The sequence below is a fragment of the Indicator indicator genome, chromosome 3 (genome assembly GCF_027791375.1).
Source record: "Indicator indicator isolate 239-I01 chromosome 3, UM_Iind_1.1, whole genome shotgun sequence".
Classification (NCBI taxonomy): Eukaryota; Metazoa; Chordata; class Aves; order Piciformes; family Indicatoridae; genus Indicator; species Indicator indicator.
The window spans coordinates 42,631,506-42,652,835 of NC_072012.1; the positions used below are offsets into that span (position 1 = coordinate 42,631,506).

Here is a 21,330-nt window from a genome sequence, read left to right on the forward strand (position 1 = left end):
ATGGGTTTTTAGCACCTATTGCATGTTCACCTGTCTGCTTGGCAGGCAAAGATGTACAGACTCCTTAACACACTCTCTCTCTCTCTCTCTTCTTTTTCTTTCCTCTCTCAGGCTACGGGCCTTTGCTGCAAAACAGTATGGTTGGGGTAATTACCGCTTTGTTTTGTTCTTCTTAAATGTACATTGGGGCTAATTTGATGTGCATACTTTGTTCTATTGTGTGCTGGTGGAGCCAATTTGCTAGCCATGAGTTGGGGCAGTTGGATTTCAGGGGAGCATCTGCTCCTGCAGCAGGAGGCGAGAGCTAGATCACTCTGGCCGAAGACTGCATCAGACTGTTGAGGCAGAAGAGGCTTGCATTTTGCACTCTTTTCTTCTGGTCGATGGTGTTTTGGGATGAGCTGCAATTTCACTGTTGAGCAAAGCAAAGTTCTTTCTCCTCTGAGGCGCAGACGTTTTTGCACTCCGAGTCCCAGCTCCTGTGACCAGGACAAAGTATGCCATGCTCAAGATTTGGTAGGACATAGTGCCAGTGCTTAGTTTTGTGTGCAGAAGAGCAGTTGCCACAAAAGCAGCGGCACTCAAAATGTGGTGCAGACAGACTGCCTGTTTAAATCCACGGTCGCTTGGCAGTAGCACTGTGGCAAGAAGTGTCCTGCCAAGCCGTGAGCTGGCGCACTGCCCTCCATTCAGGTTTGGTCTGTAGGCAGCCAAGTGACCAGCAGCTGTGGCTCTGAATAGCAAGAGGGCATTAGTCCAAGAACAACAAGAAAAAAGCTTCTTCAGCTGTGTATAGAGGTTTTCTTGGCCCCTAACAGACGTGTCTTCCCATTTCAAGGGGAAATACAAGGTGCCCTAAAACAGCCACCCCTTTTGGATCCTGTCCACTGGGATCCCTCAGTTACATGGTTCTGCTTGGGAGCATGTTGTTCCTCAGTCTGTGACTGCAGAAGCCAGGAGTGTTTGCTTGGATCTGTAGAATGAAGTTTGCAGCCACAAGGAGAGAATTCCTTCTTTCTCTGCTCTCTTTGTTTCAGCATAACTGAAGTGACCTGTAAACAAGTGTCTTCATCCTTCAAATGGCTTCTACATCAACTTTCTTGCTAATGGCTGCAGGAGGACTTTTTTCATCTTTAAGCATGCCAAAGTGCTTGAATGAATGAGGTTTACAGTTTTTAAAGGAGTTGGAAGATGTCAACAAGGGCTTCAACTTCCTGACCCATTCCCCATCCATTTCAATGGGCCTAGAGACATGTTCTTTGGAGGGCAACTTCAACCACATCCCCCCCAAAAAAACCCAAACCAAAAAGTCCAAAATGAATTCTCTGGGAAATGGCACAAAGCCAAACAATAAATTTAGAGCTGAGGTGTGCATTGCAGAGGTTTCACTTCAAGTATAAATATGCATAAAGCTGTATGCTCAGCATCCTGAGTGAAAGCAGCAGGGGAGAACAAAGTCCACAAAAGTTCTGCCTTCAAAAGCTCAAGGGCATGCAACCATACTTCTTACTTGCATGTTGAACACAGGGAAGTGCTTTCCACTAGCCTGTCACAGAAAGTTAATGTTGTGGGACAGTCTCATGATCTATTTAAAGGCATTTCTGCAGCAGTCTGCAGGATCTTCACCCCAGCATCTCTCATCAGCTCTCAGGCTGGTGGAATTTCCTGGCGTTTGAAGTGGAATTTCCTGCTTGTGGTCCAGGAAAATGGCAGCAAGGACCTGGAAGAGAGCATGAACCAGAGGCCCTGCTGACCACAGAGCTTCCCTGGCCATTTGTCATAGAAACGCATAAATAGCTTTCTAGTCATGGTCCAGCACTAGTACCTTTAGGCTGTGTATCTCAGACAGGACTATCCACAGTTCAGCCAAACTACCCTCCACAAGGCTAATACCTCTCACCATCTTTACCCATTTTTTTGGTGATAGGCTGGATAATGTCCCTGGGATGCGTGGGAGTGCTGATCCTAGAGGTGGTATAGCATTAAGGACTACTAACTGTGCACAGGGGCACCTCCAGGCCTCTCTCCGAGATTCCTGCAGCATTTTCTCTGCTGGCACCATCCTTAGTGGGCTGGATTTAAGCACTTTGCTCAAATAAAATCTGAGCTGCAGATGCTGGCCAGCTGTGTTCAGCCGCACCAAAGCATACCCATCTTGACAGAGGAGCCAAAAGCAAGCCCTTACAAAGGCAATAGGCTGGGATGAAACATCAATCCCCTGATGCAGCACCCAAGCTTCTAGCACTGAGCTCAGATATCAGCCATCCTTATGCTAAATACTCAAGTGTCTTCAAGGAGGAACTGCAAGGTGATTAATGCTCCAATATATGATTAATTACTAGTGCATGTTGGTCACAAAATTACATTTAAGCAGAATTTAAGGTCTGAATCTTTTCCTCTGACATACGATCTGGGTATCATAAATAATGAGAATGAGGGATATATGTGTTGAGAGGGGGGTATATGTTCTTACTTGTGCCCTGTGATAGGACAAGGGGCACTTGTCCTACAGCACAGGAAGTTCCACCTCAACATGAGGAAGGACTTCTTTACTGTAAGGATAACAGAGCACTGGAACAGGCTCCCCAGAGAGCTTGTGGAGTCTCCTTCTCTGGAGATTTCCAAGCTCCATCTGGATGCATTCCTGTGCAACCTGCACTAGATTCTATGGTCCTGCTCTGGCTGGGGGTTTGGACTCAAAAGATCTCCAGAGGTCCCTTCCAACCCACTGATGGAGCAGGTCCAGAGAAGGGCCACAAAAATGACCAGGGGGTTAGAGCACCTCTGCTACGATGACAGCTGATAAAAGTTTAATTGACATGAACAAATTTGAGTAATGTTTTCACTTTTTTTCTTCCAAATACAACCTATTTGCTTCCTTGATTGATTCTTCTCCCCACCCCATTGCTACCTGTTTAGGACTGTGGTCAGGTATATGTGAAATCAGTTCCCTGTTTTGAAAAGATTAATCTGGTTCACTTACCATTTGAAGTACTGTGTCAAGACCTCAATACGGGAAGGACATGGACCTGATGGAGCAGGTCCAGAGGAAGGCTACAAAAATGATCAGGGGCTTGGAGCACCTCTGCTACAATGACAGCTGAGGGAGCTGGGGTTGTTCGTCCTGGAGATGAAGAGGCTTCAGGGAGACCTAATAGCAGCCTTCCAGTACCTGAAGGGGGCCTACAAGAATGATGGAGAGAGACTGTTTACAAAGGCCTGCAGTGATAGGACAATGGGCAATGGCTTCAAATTGGAGAAGAGCAGATTTAGAGTGGATGTGAGGAACAGGTTCTTTACTTTGAGGGTGGTGGAACACTGGAACAGGTTTCCCAGGGAGGTGGTTGGGGCCCCATCCCTGGAGATATTCAAAGTGAGGCTGCACAGGGCTCTGGGCAGCCTGATCTAGTTGAGGCTGTCCCTGATGACTGCAGGGAAGTTGGACTGGATGACCTTTGGAGTTCCCTTCTGGCCCGGACCATACTATGATTCTAATATCCTATGAGAACTATACTGGGATTGAAAAAAAAAATCAGTAAGTTGTAATGATATGGGAATACAAAGACTAAGATACCATGTATTGTCCTTAGGGCATTTGATGAGATGATCCTGAGTGGTTTGAAACTAATCTAAAATATGAATTTTTTCGTGAAGGAGGTAATGGGAGGTGACAGAGCTTTGTCTGAAGTTACCTGATCAGGTAGAACCTACAAACATAACTATGCCTTGTGAAAGCCTATTTGTACTCTCAAATGGTTTTGACAAGCAACTTACTTTTGCGGTCATTCTCAGTATGGGACCCTAAGGCTGTTTGTATTATTATCCAGTAATCCTGCTGGATTGTGTCTGCATAGTCTGTGAATTGTAATCATGACATAAATATAGTTTCTTGCTGGAGCTCATCAAAGGGTGAGGCAGCAGGTGGGAGGCTTGCAGTGCAGCAGAGGGTGACCAGGGAGAAGTGTCTGGCTCTGCAGCACCTTCCAGAGCTTTTTGCAAACAGCAAACCCCATGGCAAGGCTGCTCTGTGAGTTAATTCCACTTAGAAGGGACTGTGGCAGACAACAAGAGCTCTTGGATTGACTCAAGTGGGAAGCAGCTCACAGCAGGTGTCTAATGGTACCACAAAGCATTCATTAGAGTTGCTCTGTTTGAGAGTTGGTAGTGAAGGTTCAGGGTGATCCAGAAGGTCCTCGAGGGCTGACCAGACTAGGCACAGCCACTCTATGTGGTCAGAGTCATTGTTGTGTGTCGTGTTGCAGTATAACTCACCATGGGTGCTTTCAGGTGGAGCACAGGCCTGTAACTGGTTACATCTGATTTCCTCCAGGGTAATATGCTGCATTACTGCAGTGCTATATAAGTCATTATTTGTAATACTGTGCTGTGTGCAAAGAGGTAACTGTGACAAATTTTTTTCTGATGATTATTTGGATTTTGTCAGTAGTTCAGCTTCATCCACTCTCTACTTAATTCTCAAAACAGCTGCAATCTTGTCTACCTTTATTTTTCATAGGGCACTGATTTAACCTCCTGTCAGAAGAAAATAAAGATTTGTTGAAAGTTTAGAGTTACGTCTTGAAGGCTGCTGCTGCAAAAAAAACCCCTAATTTTATACTTAATACAGCAATTCTAGAGGATGTTGTCAGTAAGAGTATAGTTGAAATAACTTTTATCATGCAAATCTTTACAAATAAAACTTCACTCAGGTTATTGAATTAGTCAGATTTGCAGCTTCCTTACTTTGGTCTTGTGTGCAAATCTTGGATGAAGGGTGGGTGTTTTTTCCATTTGATGTGAATTTGGGCTGTTCAAACTTCAGTAAATGGATGGGAATCCTTTTGAACCAGCCCTTGGCCAGTGAATACGACTCAAAGCTGCTGTACAGAGAAGAAGGTGTTAGTTTGTCCAGGATTTAAACGCACCTGTTCCTGGCACAAAATAGCCTGGCAATCATTTGGCATCAGGCACCCTGCAAAGCAGAATGGGACAATGTTGTTGTCCATTACAGCTGGTATCAGTTTGACATTGAAATTCAATGTGCCAGCAAAATAAAGCAATGACAGTCACCGTTCTCTTGCCTGCTGCACCTGCCTCCGTATCTATGGAGTATGGGCTCTACTAGTTTTTAACTTGGCACTTTCTCAGCATATTTGGTATTTATTTCTTTGAATACAGTGCAACATTTTTCCATGCCACTCTTTGCAGCCCTAGGGAAATCACACATGTGGATTGGTTACAGAAGATAGCATTGCCCGGTGAATTTTTCCGTAGCAGTAGGTAATGTGTAGCCTACAATAGTGAATAATACTTGGATTTTTGTGATGCACACTCACTTAGGCTAGCTGGGTGTTATGCTGGTGTTAGTTGGGGTTTTGTTAGTTCTTTGTTTTGTTTTGTTGTGTTTGTTTTTTAAATCCACAGCTTTCTCATATCAGAAAGTGAAAATCGCGTTTACTGATCCAATTTCTTATTCGTTGCTGTCTCCTCAGCCTGCTGGTATGGTGCTTAGGGACATGGTTTAGTGTTGACCCTTCAGTGCTGGGTCAAGGGTTGGACTGGATGACCTTTGAAGTCTCTTCCAGCCGGATGTATTCTGTGATTCTGTGACCCTGTGGTTGCATGCTTTATTAGTAAAAGAATTTTAAAGTGCAGGAAAAGAAGCACGTGAAAGACTGGAAGGAGAAATGCTTTGCTGAAATCTCTTCTGGACAGACTTTGGTCTGCTGGAACAGGTGGAATATGCATCTCCCCTTTTTCATCTCCAGCAGGAGGCCAGAGGCACAGCCCTTTCTCGTTGCCATGATTCAAATAGTCAGAAATTGTGGGACTTCCTTCAGAAAGCTGCAGTTCCCCCTGCACCCCTAACTTACGACCTTTCTCAGAGCTTGGACATCACCATCCACCATTAGCTTTCAGAGATAATGCTCCAATTTAGGAAAAAATTCTTCACAGAAAGAGTGATTGGCCATTGGAATGGGCTGCCCAGGGAGATGGTGGAGTCGACATCCCTGGAAGTGTTTGAAGACTGGGTGTGGCACTTAGTGCCATGGTTTAGTTGATTAGATGGTGTAAGGTAACAGGTTGGACTTGATGATCTAAAGGTCTTTTCCAACCTTGTTAATTCTGTGATTCTGTAATTTTGTTTTCTAATGTACAAGTCCGAAGGAAGCCACTACTGTCCACTGGAATTCAAGACAGTGTCACAAAATTCAGTCTATTTCTTATGTTGTGTCTGTTGTCCCTTGGTCATTGCTCTTGTTCTGTAACTGTTCCTTGCTGTTCATTAACTCACTTCTGATTCCTGTTTCTAAAATCTTTCTTTTTCCTGTTGCTATGGTAAAAGCCTGTCTAAAAAGAAGGAATTATAGCAGCAAGATCCACTGACCTAGAAAATAATCAGAAGATGGTTGCTCTGTACAGAGCTCTGCTTTTAAAGGAACTGGTAGAAAATCTGTAGTGGGAATGGGAGATAGCCATACTACAGGAACCATGTACATTGATGTAGATTTAGTCAAAACTCCACGTTGCAGGCAAAATTGCTGCTTCTGATCAGTGACTCTTTGCAACTTTGCAACTGGTTTCTTGTACATAGGAATTTTCCACAATTACAATATTAAATGTACTGGACGCTAAAATGTAGTTCTGGATTTTTGTATCTGTTAATAACCTTCCAGCTCCTATGTACATGAATGTCATTGATACAGTGTTGTAGTGCAGTGGCTTATCCTTGCTGGAGGCATGGTTCTTTTCCAATGAACTGATCTAAAATGAAAACCAAACCATGAATTTTTTTGGTTCACCTCCCAGACTGTAAAAATGGATGGTTTCCTTAATGATTAACAGTGCAGCTGGTAGCTCAAAGGAGATCTGGAAGAAAATACTGCAGTGTCTTCTTCTGTCTGGCTTAACAGATTTCTGTGCTCATAATCCTGTATTTCAGTGTAGATATTTGTATTCCAGCAGAGTGGATCTCTGCCTTCATAACTTCTTTAAGGTCAGTAAGGATGCATTAGTTCCTAGTTTCATAACATAATTTTTTGTTTTGCTTTGTTATTACTACTTATTGGTTTGCAGTTCCATGTGATGTTAGCAGTGGGTTTTAGAATACTTTTTTATTTCATGCCACTGAGGCATCAAAGATTTCCAAAAATCTTCCCTCCCACACCATAAATACATCACAGAGTTGTCAGGGTTGGAAGGGACCTCAAGGATTGTCTAGTTCCAAGCCCCTGACATGGACAGGGACACTTTCCACTAGGTCAGGTTGCCCAGAGCCACATCCAGCCTGGCCTTAGGAACTTCAAGGGATGGGGCTTCCACCACCTCCCTGAGCAATGTGTTCCAGTGTCTCACCACCCCCATGGTGAAGAACTTCCTCTTAATGTCTAATCTAAATCTCCCCTCCTCTAGCTTGGATCCATTCCCCCTAGTCCTATCACTGCCTGACACCCTAAAAAGTCCCTCCCCAGCTTTCTTGTAGGCCCCCTTCAGGTACTGGAAGGCCACAGTAAGGTCTCATTAGGAATCAAGTGAAAGTTAACAACAGTTTTGTGTTTACATGGACATGACTTCTGGCACGTTGTTTTGCTATCAATAAGACTTTGTGTAGCATTAAACTGGTTTTAAATTATATGCATATGTTATTGTCACAAAATGTTTACTCCTCTGTTCACTTCACAATGTTGGATTACGCTGTGCTTGGGCAGCTGACAAAATTCTAATGAAGCAGTCTCTCAAAAAGAAAAGAAAGAAAAGCCCTATTACATAGCAGTTGTGCATATACAAATAATAATAAGAAATGTTGAGGCTTTCCCCTGTTACTCTAGATGATAACTGTGAGCATATATTCTTTTCTAAATTGACTGATTTTTGTTTATGTTAATAAACATAACACAGTTCGTGGATATAGTCTCAAAACAGGTACACTTCTATGTCTGTGTCTGCTTAAAATACTGGTGAATTTATAGTGCATAGTTCACTCCTTGGCAGAGGTGGGACAAACAGGGAAACTCATCTGTGCACCATTATCTGGTGGATAATGCCTTCAGAGTTTATCACAAGGTTGTTTCCATGATGTACTTGGTGATGTACATGGTCCCCCTGGCAGTCACCCAGCTGATTCCGGCCCAAAGGGAGCTTGGTTGTCCTACCATTTTAGGAGCTGCTGTTCAAATAGTTGCACACCACCTCCTGCAAGGAGATCACCCCAAACTAGATGTTATGCTAATGCCAGAGGCCAGGAAGAGGATGGGAGGCCAAGGAGGAGGAGGCTCTTGTGAACCCAGCAAAGTCCTGAGCACTTGGCGTAGCCATTTGTGAGACAGACAGTGGGTGGCAGTATGCCTGTGGTGGCAGAAATGAGACCTGCCACTGCTGCAACCCAACACAGGACCTGAAATCCAGATTCAGCAGGTGTAGCTGTGAGGCTGAAGTACACTGAAGTGTTTGTAATTTTGATTGGTAACACTTAATTCTCCTTTGCTTTCACTGACCTGAGTGGATGTGTGCCTCTTTCGTTAGAGATCCGAGCTCAACTCATCGAGCAGCAGAAATGCCTGGAGCAGCAGACTGAAATGAGAGTGCAGCTTCTTCAGGATCTGCAGGATTTCTTCCGTAAGAAATCGGAAATAGAGATGGAATATTCCCGAAACCTGGAAAAATTGGCAGAGAGGTTCATGGCAAAAACAAGAAGTACGAAGGATCATCAGCAGTACAAGTAAGAGAGATTTCCTTTCCCCTGCCCCCATGTTAGCTGTCGCTAGAATGTTAGAACTCTTTGATTTCCCCAGTTTTAAGTACTGCTGGGTGGAACCCAGGTTCAAAGGCACATTCAAAATTTTACCACCCCTGTTTAATAGCAGTGTAGCAGTTCTCATTGCATTTGAAGATAGCTGGATGCCTAAACACTGTGTTGTTGATTTGACCATCTGCAATTACAAATATAAGCTTCTGACATGTATTTTTAGGTCCCTCAGTCCCTCTTCATAAGGATCCTTGAGATCCCTTCCAACCTGGTATTCTATGAATCTATGAATGTAACTTTTTTATTTCTATGCATAATATATGTGTATATCTCCTCCTTAGGAAAGACCAGAACCTCTTATCACCTGTGAATTGCTGGTACTTACTCCTGAACCAAGTGAGAAGAGAAAGCAAAGACCATGCAACACTGAGTGATATCTACCTGAACAACGTGATCATGCGATTCATGCAGATAAGCGAAGACTCCACCAGAATGTTCAAGAAGGTAACACAGCCCTCCAGCACTCCTCCAGCCAGGCTTGTAAGATGCATGAGGGGCACAAGTGTTCTAATAGGTAGCATTTGAGGAGAAGATTCAGCACTCATAGCACAAAATCTGTTTTAGCACACATATAAATTCTTCATGACCGTTCTCACAGAGCAAGTCCTTAGTGCTGAAATGCCTGGGAACCTGCTGTCTCTATTGGTGACCTTAAGAGCTGAATCACAACTATCCAAAAGGCAGGCATAAAAGCCTGTTCTTCTCTCAAAAGCATGCTTGCCTACTCATGCTGAAAGGAAACAGTTTTCACTTAGGACTCCCAAAATAGTCATGCTGTATTAATGAATTATCTGTAAAACCAGGATTTCATTTCAACTGTATCCATGAGAGCAACTAATTCAAGCCAAATTAAGGGTGTGCCTCGTAGTGTCTTGTTATAGAGTCAGTAATATGTTCTGTGGTTCCCCTAAAAGTGTTTCCTTTCTCTTCCAATATTAAACATGAACATACACTTTTAATAACATGACTACTTCTATTACATCATGTAAGCATTGTCTCTGTACGTGTATGTCCATGTACATACCTGTTACCTATTTTCATAACAAATACAATATGTAGATCCCTCTTGTGCTAAGCAAGCATTCTAGGCAGCATTAGTTTGACATCTACATAATGTGTTTGCAGTTGTTGCTGTTATAATGTTCGGGGGGGGGGTAGACATTGATTATAAATGCATGTCTGTCAGTCACAGTGGGATGCTGGCAAAAAAAGGTTTTTAAAAGAATAAAGGCTAAAAATGTAAAGTGCGTGCCTAAATCATAGAATCATAGAATGATCTGGGTTGGAAGGGATTTCCAAAGGTCATCTAGCACAACCCCTTCTGCAGTCAGCAGGGACATCCTTGACTAGAACAGATTGCCCAGAGCTCTGTCGAGCCTCACCTTGAATATCTCCGGGGATGGGGCCGCAACCACCTCTGTGGGCAACTTGGTCCAGTGTTCCAGCACCCTTGTGGTGAAAAACCTGTTCCTTACATCCAATCTAAATCTGCTCTTCTCTAGTTTGAAGCCATTGCTCCTCATCCTATCCCCACAAGCCTTTGTCAACAGTCTTTCTCCATCTTTCTTGTAGTCCCTCTTGAGGTACTGGAAGGCTGCTATTAGGTCTCCCTGGAGCCTTCTATTCTCCAGGCTGAGCAACCCCAACTCCCTCAGCCTGTCTTTGTAGCAGAGGTGCTCCAAGCTCCTGATCATTTTTGTGGCCCTTCTCTGGACTTGCTCCATCAGGTCCATGTCCTTCCTGTATTGAGGGCTCTAGAGCTGGACACAGGACTCCAAATGATAACGGAACCGCATTGATATTTTCAAAATAGGGAACTGATTTCACATATACCTGACCACAATCCTAAACAGGTAGCAATGGGGTGGGGAGAAGAATCAATCAAGAAGCCAAATACTTGAAAGAAAAGTACTTGGAAGAAAAAAAGTGAAAACATTAATCGAATTTGTTCATGTCAGTTAAACTTTTAACAGTAATAGAGATGAAATTTGATATATTTCAAGTAATAAATGTAAACAATAACAGTACTAATGTGAAGATTTCAAAAATAAAGACTAACAAGTGCATGCTTAGTAGCTTAATTCAGCCCATGATCTAGAGCAGAAAATACACCTATCTAAGATATCTGTACTCCACTGGCTCTCGCAGCATTGCACACAGGAGCACTTACTGTCTTTCTAAGTAATTTTCTAATACTAGCTAATCAAGCTTCTCTATATTCAATAATTATATCTTTTAATTATATGTCTTCCAGTTTATTAACCTAATAGTGTTACGCATCGCTATTATCAGGTTGGTTTTAGTTCTCCCGTGGTCTTACAGCAGGAGGTCCTTTAGCTCCACTTCCAAGTCTGGAGAATAACTACACCAAGTCCATGATCAGAGCAGGTCTCCATCATTCTGCTCTGGACTCAGATCTGCCTGTTACCAAAAGAGAAAGTGTCTCAGAGTGGATTGCCCCCATGCTCACAAACAAGATACAGGGAGACAAGAGCAAAGTCACTCTCAACTTCTTGACTCTGCTCCCTCTTTTTTTCTTCTTGAGAAGATGAGGTTCCCCATTTAATTCTCACTGGTAGCCCTTACTGGTTTTTTCCCACCTTGCTGATGGGGCCATTGGGCCTCAGATGAAACTTTGCCATGAAGTGAGCCCAGCATTTTCTAGAGGGATACTAACACTGTTTGTTTGCTACCCTAAGATTCGCTCCAGCTTGTGTTGTAGTAACGTTTAAACTCTAACAATTCCGTTTTCTGGCCATGCTTACCAGCAGAGTATTGTTAGGTTCCCTCTCCTGCTGATGTCTCCTATGTGGGGAAACAGCTCCAAGTCAAGACTCCTTTCTCTAGTCCTTCTGAACAAAGCGTGTGCAGTACCTGGTGTTGGTCTATATGAAGTGTAGTGATGAGGGTTGTCTGTGCCCTTGATATTTGTACCTTGACTTTGTCTCACTGTTCTTCCTCCAGTTCTTTCTTTTGTGTGCATCTTTAAATCTATCTCAACATTTGTATTGCTGTGATTCAGTGATCCCTATTACTTCTACCGTGCATGCTCTGATGGGCTGGGATATATTGTGTTCAGGTACCTGACTGTACATGGCCTTCCTGTCTAGGATGACCCACTTAACATGTAGGTATTGGTTATTTTTGTTCTCCCAGGAGCTGTTTCTCATCCTTATTTCCAGGGGTGAGGAACCAAGCATTCATTTAAATGTACCAAATGCAAAACAAAGATAAGATCTAGTTCAGAGATTTTTGTGACATTTATCTGATAATATTATATCAGTCCTCATACTTTCAGACAGGCACTTAAGTTCTTCTTCATTTTACTTACCGGTGTATAAAAGCAGTACAGATTGCTGTTCATGGCCTTCATGCTGCACATAAAATTACAAACATAAAGTAGCAGAGTTCAAACATTGCATACTTGCATGTTTCTTCAGGCAGATGGAGTAGATGGCCTCATGGGGACAATTAAAGAATAAAGTAATAAGGAAAAATGTCAAGCAGAAAGGAAAGTACTATGCAGAACATTTCATGCAGCGATTCTGGTTACCCCAGCATTAATAATCAACTGTATAAACACATACCCACAAAATCCTTAAGCAGAGCTGTATATTTATAATTTATAAACATGTATTTTCTTTGGACAGAAACCATAACGAGCCAAGATGAACATATCTTCCAATGTTTACAGTAAAAGATGCTGGAGAAGCCAAGCACAATAAATATTTTAGTTCCATAATCTGGCTATTAACAAGGAATGTGACTACCTGCCAAATCTGTTTGACTTTATAAAGCTTATGGCACATATAGAGATTTTTTTTACATAACTTTCTTAAACATTCAAAGGTTTAAAAAGATAATAGAGCTGTTTGTTGCTATAGTCTGGCAAATCTGGGACAAAATTTTACTGTGGTTGGTCATGTCAGTGTCACTGCAGCCCATGAAAGCTCCTTAAAAGAAGGGTTTGCACATCACTTCCCTCAGGGACCAGCAGCAGAGTCATTTAAAAGTAATGGTCACAGAATATTTTCTCTAAATCGTGTAACTGAGAATAGCATTCAGTTTGGTAAATAAAGGACCTAAAGAGTTCCAGGAAGAACTGAACTGACTCTTAAATTTCAATTGAACCAAAAGAGTCAAGTTTGGGTGCCCAGTTATGCTCTAACTGAAATGGATGGACACATTCTTGCAGGTGTTAATGAAAGGGCATTAATGTGGAATAAAATTTTAAGTTTCTCAGATATTAATCATGCATCGAGAAGCATAGCCAGCAGGTTGAGAGAGGTGATTGTCCCCCTCTACACCGCTCTTGTCTACTTGGAGTACTGTGTCCAGTTCTGGAGCCCCTGTTACAAGAAAGATATGGATGTGCTGGAATGTGTCCAGAGAAGGGCCATGAGGATGATCAGAGGGCTGGAGCTCCTCTCCTATGAGAACAGACTGAGAGAGTTGAGTTGTTCAGTTTGGAAAAGAGAAGGCTCTGAGGATGCCTTATGGTGGCCTTCCAGTATCTGAAGGAGGCCTAAAAGAAAGCTGGTGAGGGAGTGTTTAGGGTGTCAGGAAGTGATAGGACTAGGGGGAATGCATCCAAGCTAGAGGAGGGCAGATTTAGATTAGATATAGGAAGAAGTTCTTCACCATGGGGGTGGTGAGACACTGGAACAGGTTGCCTGGGGAGGTGGTGGAAGCCACACCCCTGGATGTTTTTAAAGCCAGGCTGAATGTGGCTCTGGGCAATTTGATTTGGTATGAGGTGTCTGTGCCCATGTCAGGGGGGGTTGGAACTAGATGATCCTTGATGTCCCTTCCAACCCTGACAATTCTGTGATTTGTCCTTAAATTTCAATTTATGTAAAAGAGAAAACAAACAGTTTGCATGAGTTCTAACAGTTTTATTATGTTCTTTGTTCTTTGGATTAATAGATGCTAATACATTTCTCTGGGACACAGTGAATAAAGAAGCACCTCAGTGATTGCCTATCAGGTCTTAATGGCCTGATTGCAGCTATCAACTTGGTTCCAGGAAAAAGTACGCTGCATCTTACATTCTGTTGTTTGGCTGCACTGAGAATAGGCTCCTAGAGGAGGACACTGTTCAAACATGCTAACTGCTGCAGGGAGTATGTAGCCTAAAAGAGAAATAAGAGAGCCATTAACCACTGAGAATAAATGCACTTCTTATCTGGTGCTCTAATGCACTATATATTACACACTAAAAGCCATCTTGTTTGCCACTTGAGTCAGTATTTCTTCATCTTAAATGCTTATGTATAATGTACTGGTTCTTGAAAAAATCCCTTTTATACTGCTAAATTTATCCAAATTTCCTGCTTTTTATTGGACAATTCCTACAACACCTTTCATGACAGAACTGAAGTTATCCATCACTACAGCTACCCTCTATGGGTTGGAGTCCCCAGATGAACTGGTGGAAGGATGAGTCATCTGTGATCATGTGGCATTGCTAGGCTGTTTCTTCCTAATCTTCAGTCTTTTTGCTTATGGCGTCTCTCCCTCTCTTTTTGCTTTCTGCTTTAAAGCCTATTGTCCTTGCATAAAACCTTCTCCCTCTATCCTCTACTGTGATCTCTTCATTCACTTTCAAATTTACCATTGATTAGTGTGTTGCCTGGAAAAGTTCATGGTGGCTAGTAAATACTGAGGTCTGGAATGCTTGTGTTTCAGTGCTAGACAAAGCACTGAAGCAAAAAGAAGTGGGTCCCAGTAAGTAGGGATCATTCCCCAAATCCTCAACTCATCTGGCATCTATTTACATTAAGGTGTAACTGAAGAGCAAAGGTGAATCTGTCTTTCAATGACCTGCCATGTGCTTTGCCAACAGCAAAATCTGCAAAGGATAAAGAGAAACTTAGTTTGGGGTTTTCTGTCTCACCTTCTTAAGCAAACTTTTGCACAGCCAGGTTAAGGCATTCTGCCTCAAAACAGCCATTGCTGTATTTAGGGCTTGAGTTGTCATCAGTTTTGAGATGATGGTAACTTAACAGATGAAAGGGGTAAATTGCTTGAAGCTGGAGTTCATCTACAGATTCTTCCCACACATGCATTTTTTCATCTTCCAGTCTTAATGTCAACCATCTTATTTGTATGTTTGTCCTTCTTTCTGGTAATTTAAAAAACAGACTGCTAATATTTAGAACTGTAAGAGAAAACAGGTGGCCTCCACTTTTTGGAGATCTGAGGAGATGTGTAAGCTGTGTCAGAGCTATCCTGCTGACTTTTAAAGGCAGGCTGCCAACCTAAAGTGAGGAATTTTTGCTAAAGCTTTTACTGTATTTCCCTATAGCAGCTTGCAAATCTGCAATCCTTTCCCAATTCTTTTCGAGCACTCTCTACACTGTTAATGCATATGAAATTTTGTCCTTAATAGTAAATGAAAATAATCTGGTACTTGCCAAGAAATGGAAGTAGTAAGTTTTATGTTCTAGATACTTGAGCAGTGGGGCACACCTCATGAAAAACACCAGACTTTGAAAAGTATAAGCAATAAAGAAAGTTGGCTTCAGAGCGTTTGTTTATTTGTGCCTTAGCTACTACAGCTAATGCTCTTGGGAATACAAGAATTTCACTGAAGTGTTTTTTAATTTGTATTTCTAGCTTCTTACCAGCTAAAAAAAAATGATCTTGCATATAAGGATTGGAGTGTATATTGATGAGCAATATGGCATGTTCCTAAAAAACACTGCCCAGAGTTAGGAGTATGACAGTAGGAATGGGGGGGGATCAGGAAATCAAAATTTGTTCAGGCTACTGGATGTGTCTGTTTCATCCTGCTGGAAGACGCAGTGGGTGGGATGTGTGGCATGGTTCTTCCTCATACGTGGGCATTGAACTGGGAATTCTCATTCAGAAACCATTATTCCTGCAGGTGTTTTAGTGATGGCCAAGTATGTGTTAGCAGCTTTGGAGATTAGTTGTCTCTAAGGATTGTCCTTTGGCTTCTATACAAATACAAAGTACTTCTCATAGCTAAGGCCATTATCTATCATGAAGTTGGAGTTTTTAGAAGCCAGGCTAATTATCAATTTGTTCACAGAAGAAAAAAAAAAAAGCTGACATTTCCAGCATGGATGTTATGACGTTGGGCATCATAGAAGAAAAGTAGCCAGGCTGCTTGCCAAATCCTGTAGCTGTGGTACAAATTCCTTCAACTCTTGCAGAGTTGCCACAATTTTCATCTCATTGAACTGCTGTGGGCAACTAACAAAGAAATATATTTGAATGAGACTCAAATTAAATACTCTCTTTTTTTTTACATACTTTCTTTTGTTAATAATTACAGCTGAGCGTTTTTTTTTTCCAGGGTCAGAACGAAAGTCTGGAAAAACTAAACAAAGCTGTTTCAGCAGCCCACTCTGTGGAATATTATGCAGTTGTGTATCTGTTTCAAAGAGGAGCCACAATTATTTTTGCCTAAATATTTAGTTGCATGTGCTGAGAAACAAAGATTATTTAAATGTCAAATTGGGCAGGATGTGCCTGTAGAATACGGCATTCCACATGGTTCAGTTTTTGTATATATCATAGCAGTTATAAAACAGTACACAGTTTGTACCATTAAAAAAGCTTGTAGCATTAATCCTGAACTTCACTCTCTTTCTGTTGGCACCTAATTTCTTCATGGGAAAATCTCACAAGTTGTATGAGTATCAAAAGAAACAAATGTGTGTTGCAGGTTTTTGCATGCCTTTTTCTAATTATTTATTTTTAATTACAGAGCAAAGAGATTGCGTTTCAGCTGCATGAAGACTTAATGAAAGTTCTTAACGAGCTTTACACAGTGAGTACAGTTACTTACTTAGCTTATCTTATACAAAGTCGATACTGGGCTTCTTCTATAAGCATTGAACATCCTTTTATCTAGGAAGTTACTCCCCAATGGAGATGCTTATTTTTGTCTCTTTACACAAGTCTAAACTATCTCTTTTGGAAAGGCCACACATTTGTTTACAATGCTACTAATACTTTCAGGATTACTCTTTATTTTCAACCCTTTTTCCCCTCAGACTATGTTAAGCCAGTTTATTAGAAGTTTTGATTATTATTAATGAGGCATTTTTACTTGGAGCTTACCAGAGCAAAGCTTCTTCCTTTTCTGCTTTGTATTTGTGCACTACGCTTAGTAAAAGTCAGTAAATGTTAATTATGTGCCCTCCCCTCTCTCTGTCTGGGATAAGTAAATTATGAAAAGGACAGAAAAATAGAGGGTTGTGTACTCTCTCCATACAACTTAAAGAGGTCAAGGAAAAGAAGATCAAGAGAGATTTAAACCTGTCTCGCTGTCCTGGGTTCTTTTGGATTTTAGTTCTTGACACATATTCCTAAAATCTACTTAAACCTTTTCCTGGTTTTGCTTTTGAGGGATTTTCTTTGAGTTGTTTTTTTTTTCCCCCTTCTGAAATCACTGATTTCGTAGTATATGATACTGCAGGACCTTGCTGGCTCAGGCCTGTAGTCAGTGAAGCAGTTTGGGATCAGCTTCTGCAAAGTTGTGATAGCCACAGACAGTTCACAGAGCTGCAATGGATGGGCAACTGTAGGAGCCATTGCACAAGTGGCTTTCAGTGATGCCTAAGCCCTGAAAATAGTATCTTGTTTCAATTAAATAGTTGTGCAACTCCAGTCCCTGATGAGGCACAGGATTAGTGTCCATGCTAGGAAAACAGTGAAGCATGTGCTGAAATACTTTGCTAAATCATCAGTGAAGATCTGCAGAATTGGATTTTGGTATTTTTACTCTTTTTCTTCACACTGATGGCAATGCATTTAATCAGATGTTAAGCTTCATGTTACAGCTTCTAGTGAATCCTAATTCCTTTCTCAGAATTTAAGATTTTTATAAAATAGGAAGTGTTTGTTTTTTTTTTTTTTAAGTTAGTAGAATACAGACCACTGTACAGTTGGAATTAGGTTACTGCTACAGGATGTTTTCTTGGGATGGAATTTACTTCACCTAATTTTCATGCATATGCAGTGTAGGTACAAATACCTTAACTTGCCATCTGAGTTTCAGATACAGAAACTGGAAATCTAATAATGGAGAGAACAGACCCTTTTGTGGAACCAGATGCAAGCATCTGCTTCAGATTAAATGACCTAGTCTGTTAATTCCATTATGAAGCTTGTCATTGACTGCAAAAGAATTGGTCAGGTGTAGGTGCAGTTATTTAGTCAGATACAACCCATGCTTAGCAAAACTGACAATATGGTGCAGAATAAGATCAGTTCAACTGGTTGCATTTCTGTAATCGATGTGCTTGTGTACATCAGGGTAGGAAGATAACTAGCAGCATGGAAACCTCATGCATAGGTTTTTAATTGTGATGTTTACTGTTTACAGAATAAGATCATAGTTCTTACCAAACCAAGTTTCTACAGTTTTAAAATCCAAGAGGTATCTTTTTCAGTCATTTACGAAAAGGAGAAGTCATCTTTGCCCCATGATTTATGGAAGGAGTTAAAAAAAATATTAAAAATCAGTCTTACTATTGTGAGTTAAATTTGTGTGTTGAAAAGAAAGCAAGTTAATTGCAAGTCAGTGAATAATATACTAATACAGAACTCTCTCCCTGTTACTTGACTGTGTTTTTTGAGAAAAAAGAGCAATACATTCACAGAATCACAGAATGTTAGAGGTTGGAAGGGACCTCCAGAGATCGAGTCCAACCTCCCTGCCAAAGCAGGATCACCTAGGGTAGTCTGCACAGGAATGCATCCAGAAAGATTTTGAATGTGTCCAGAGAAGGAGACTCCACAACCTTCCTGGGCAGCCTGTGCCAGTGCTCTGTCACCCTCACTGGAAAGAAGTTTCTCCTCATGTTGAGGTGAAACCTTCTATGTTCAAATTTATATCCATTGTTCCTGTATCTTTGCGGGTTCAGTAAATGATGAGTGGAGAATACTTTTAATTATGCATAGCTGAATACTGTAATATGGCAGTAACATCTGAGTGATTGATAATGGTAGGAAACAGGAGGTAGGCAGAGTCTTTCCTTGCAATGGAGGGAGATCTCCACTGAATATATATCGAGCTAAGGGCACCTCTGAAGGAGTTGGAAGCAGAGAATAAATGAGGTAACAAGTCTGCTAAAAATACAGAGCTGTTCTGGTAACTTATTAGATGAGCATAAATGGTGGAGAAAAGTAATGCACATCACATATGTTCTACTTCATACGTTCCACTTGGCTTTCCAGATTACTTCTAACAGCATCACACAAGTAATACAATAAGGCTTTCAGAAAAAAATGAAAAATTAGGGACAGTCCAGAGCAAACAATTTAGTATTAAATAAGATATGACTGCTGCGCTGCTTGCATTTTCCGTTGCTTTATCTTACTCTTTTGAAATCTTGGCTGTTTAATTTCTCAAGGTAGTTTCTGCCAGATTTTCTTCTTGCTTTGCTGAAATAACACAGAATCTGGATTGTCCACAGAAAGGTTAAGTCCACTTTGCTGTAGCACGCCAGAGATCTGAGAAGGTAAAATCAGTAATTCTGTATTGGTGCTAATACAGCAATGGCAATTCCTGGAACCACATCAGAGGCTGGTTTGGAAGTAAACAGGATGTTGAAAATAGCAAATACTGAGCCTACTTAACTGCTAGAGGCCACTGATGTAGTAAAATTGGCATAAGATCTTACTTTTCAGGGAATGTAGTGACTAACCTGATTTAATGAATCTCTTACAACTGCCCCTCTGATAACTCACAACTTAGCTGAAACACTTCAAACACAGTAATTGCAATAGGGATGAGCTACTGCTCCATTAAATTCCTATTTCCTGGGAAACACTATGAAAAAGAAGAAATGAAATGCTATGAAAAAGAAAGATGTGTATACTAAAGGAAAAACAGGGCCTTGCTACAGAAACATTCCTGCCTTGCAGCCCACAGAAGTACAGCGCTAATTGCTGTCTTGTTGGTGGACTGGTTCAGATAACAATTGTGGGTTTAAATAAAATAATTATCTAAGGATTTACTCTAATGTGCCCTTCCCTGTGATAAGTCCCTGAGCCTACTTGCTGAGCTCATACGAATGATGATGAAAATTTGGCACACAAAGTGAGATGTTTATATCACTGAGTGAGCAATCTGTCACCTGCAAGTGGGAGTACATAGTTTGGGTAGCATAATCTTTTTTGTCTGTTTGTAGTGTGATTTAGTTACCTATCAGAAATTTATATTTTACATCACTGGATCTGCAGAGGAAACCTGCTAAACTGGTAGAAGATAAACTCACCATTTAATTGTAGAAAGGGTTTAGTATACATTCAGCAGTGCTTGTTCACTACAGTGGAGAAGTGCAGCATGTGTCATGATGACAGTTCAGCATCTGCAAAATTACAACCTTGCTCTGTCTTTTCAGTGCACACTTGATGGCTTATCAATAAGCACTTTGGAGACTAATTAAAGTCAGTCCAGTGATGGATACTCTCACAGGAAAGTCTATCATTCAGCACTTTGGTGGACGCTTGTGAAGCACATTGCTTATTTCATCAGATCATTTGTTGTTTAAATAGTAGTAGATCTGTGGATCTGCTACATACTAACAAATGGGAGATTTGTGGATCTTAGAACTCTTCATATAGTTAGTCTAGCTGCAAGAGTTAGACAAGCCTTTTACTGTCTTCTACAGTGCCTAACAGTCTTTTCAAAACTCCAAGGAGAAAAAATGGTACAGTGTTAAGGGAGGGTGTCATATATGCAACATAGCATGCAAATTCTAAGCTAATTTGTTGAGGAAGCATGCGCTGAAATATTTGGAAGCCAACTCCCTGTCTGGTTCCCATTTATTTTCCTTATGTGTCTGTCTAATGCTTTCTCAAGTTAAGTTTAGCTGCTGCAATATCAGCTCTAAAAACACAACCTGACAAAACACAAGAAAGGCTGAAGCTGTCAGCTTTCCTCGGAGGCTTACAAAATAATGATGTCACCAGAGCATGAGATAAGTGATGCTGTCAGCATAACAAACTGCACAGGAGTCAAATGCATAGGCTGATCACTGATCTGTACATGATCTGTATCGATTTCCAAACTGGCATGGCTTGAGAGGACACACTCTGACTGTTGTCCAGCCCTGAGTACACTTTCAAAAGGAGAGTTGGTTTAGTTTTTTTTTTTTTTCAATTTTAGTTATTTTAGGAGCCATTTGTACCAGCAACTCATGCAGAGTTTGTTGCAAGAACATGGATTTCAAGTAGAGTCCTTGGTTCTCCAGAGAGACTATGAGCTCCATGTCATCCTCACACAAACCTGACTTGTTTGTGTGGTATACTCAAGGTATCAGAGTATACCAAGATGTGCTGGATATGGTAGCATGCTATAAGCAGGCAGTGAGAGGAAGAAATACTCTCCAGTGACATGTGGTTAGCAGAGTCAGAGTGGAGGCATCTGAGCCTTTGTTTACCCTTTGCAGGAAGAAAAACTTGAGTACAAAAGAAAATTACCCTTCCTGAGTGGTTAAGACACATGAGTTAGCATTGTCCCATCAACTAAAAAGCTCTGT

At 41.3% G+C, this 21,330-nt stretch overlaps 1 protein-coding gene across 2 annotated transcripts in view; it reads left to right on the top strand.

Annotated features, from left to right (window-relative positions):
* Window positions 1–21,330, top strand: part of SRGAP1 (SLIT-ROBO Rho GTPase activating protein 1) — a 150,484-nt gene that overhangs the window by 68,641 nt on the left and 60,513 nt on the right. For both annotated transcript variants that reach the window (XM_054399911.1, XM_054399912.1), the window contains exons 2-4: window positions 8,524–8,719; window positions 9,088–9,250; window positions 16,545–16,607. In XM_054399911.1, coding sequence (XP_054255886.1) covers window positions 8,524–8,719; window positions 9,088–9,250; window positions 16,545–16,607 — 422 coding nt within the window. The remainder of the gene's footprint in view (window positions 1–8,523; window positions 8,720–9,087; window positions 9,251–16,544; window positions 16,608–21,330) is intronic.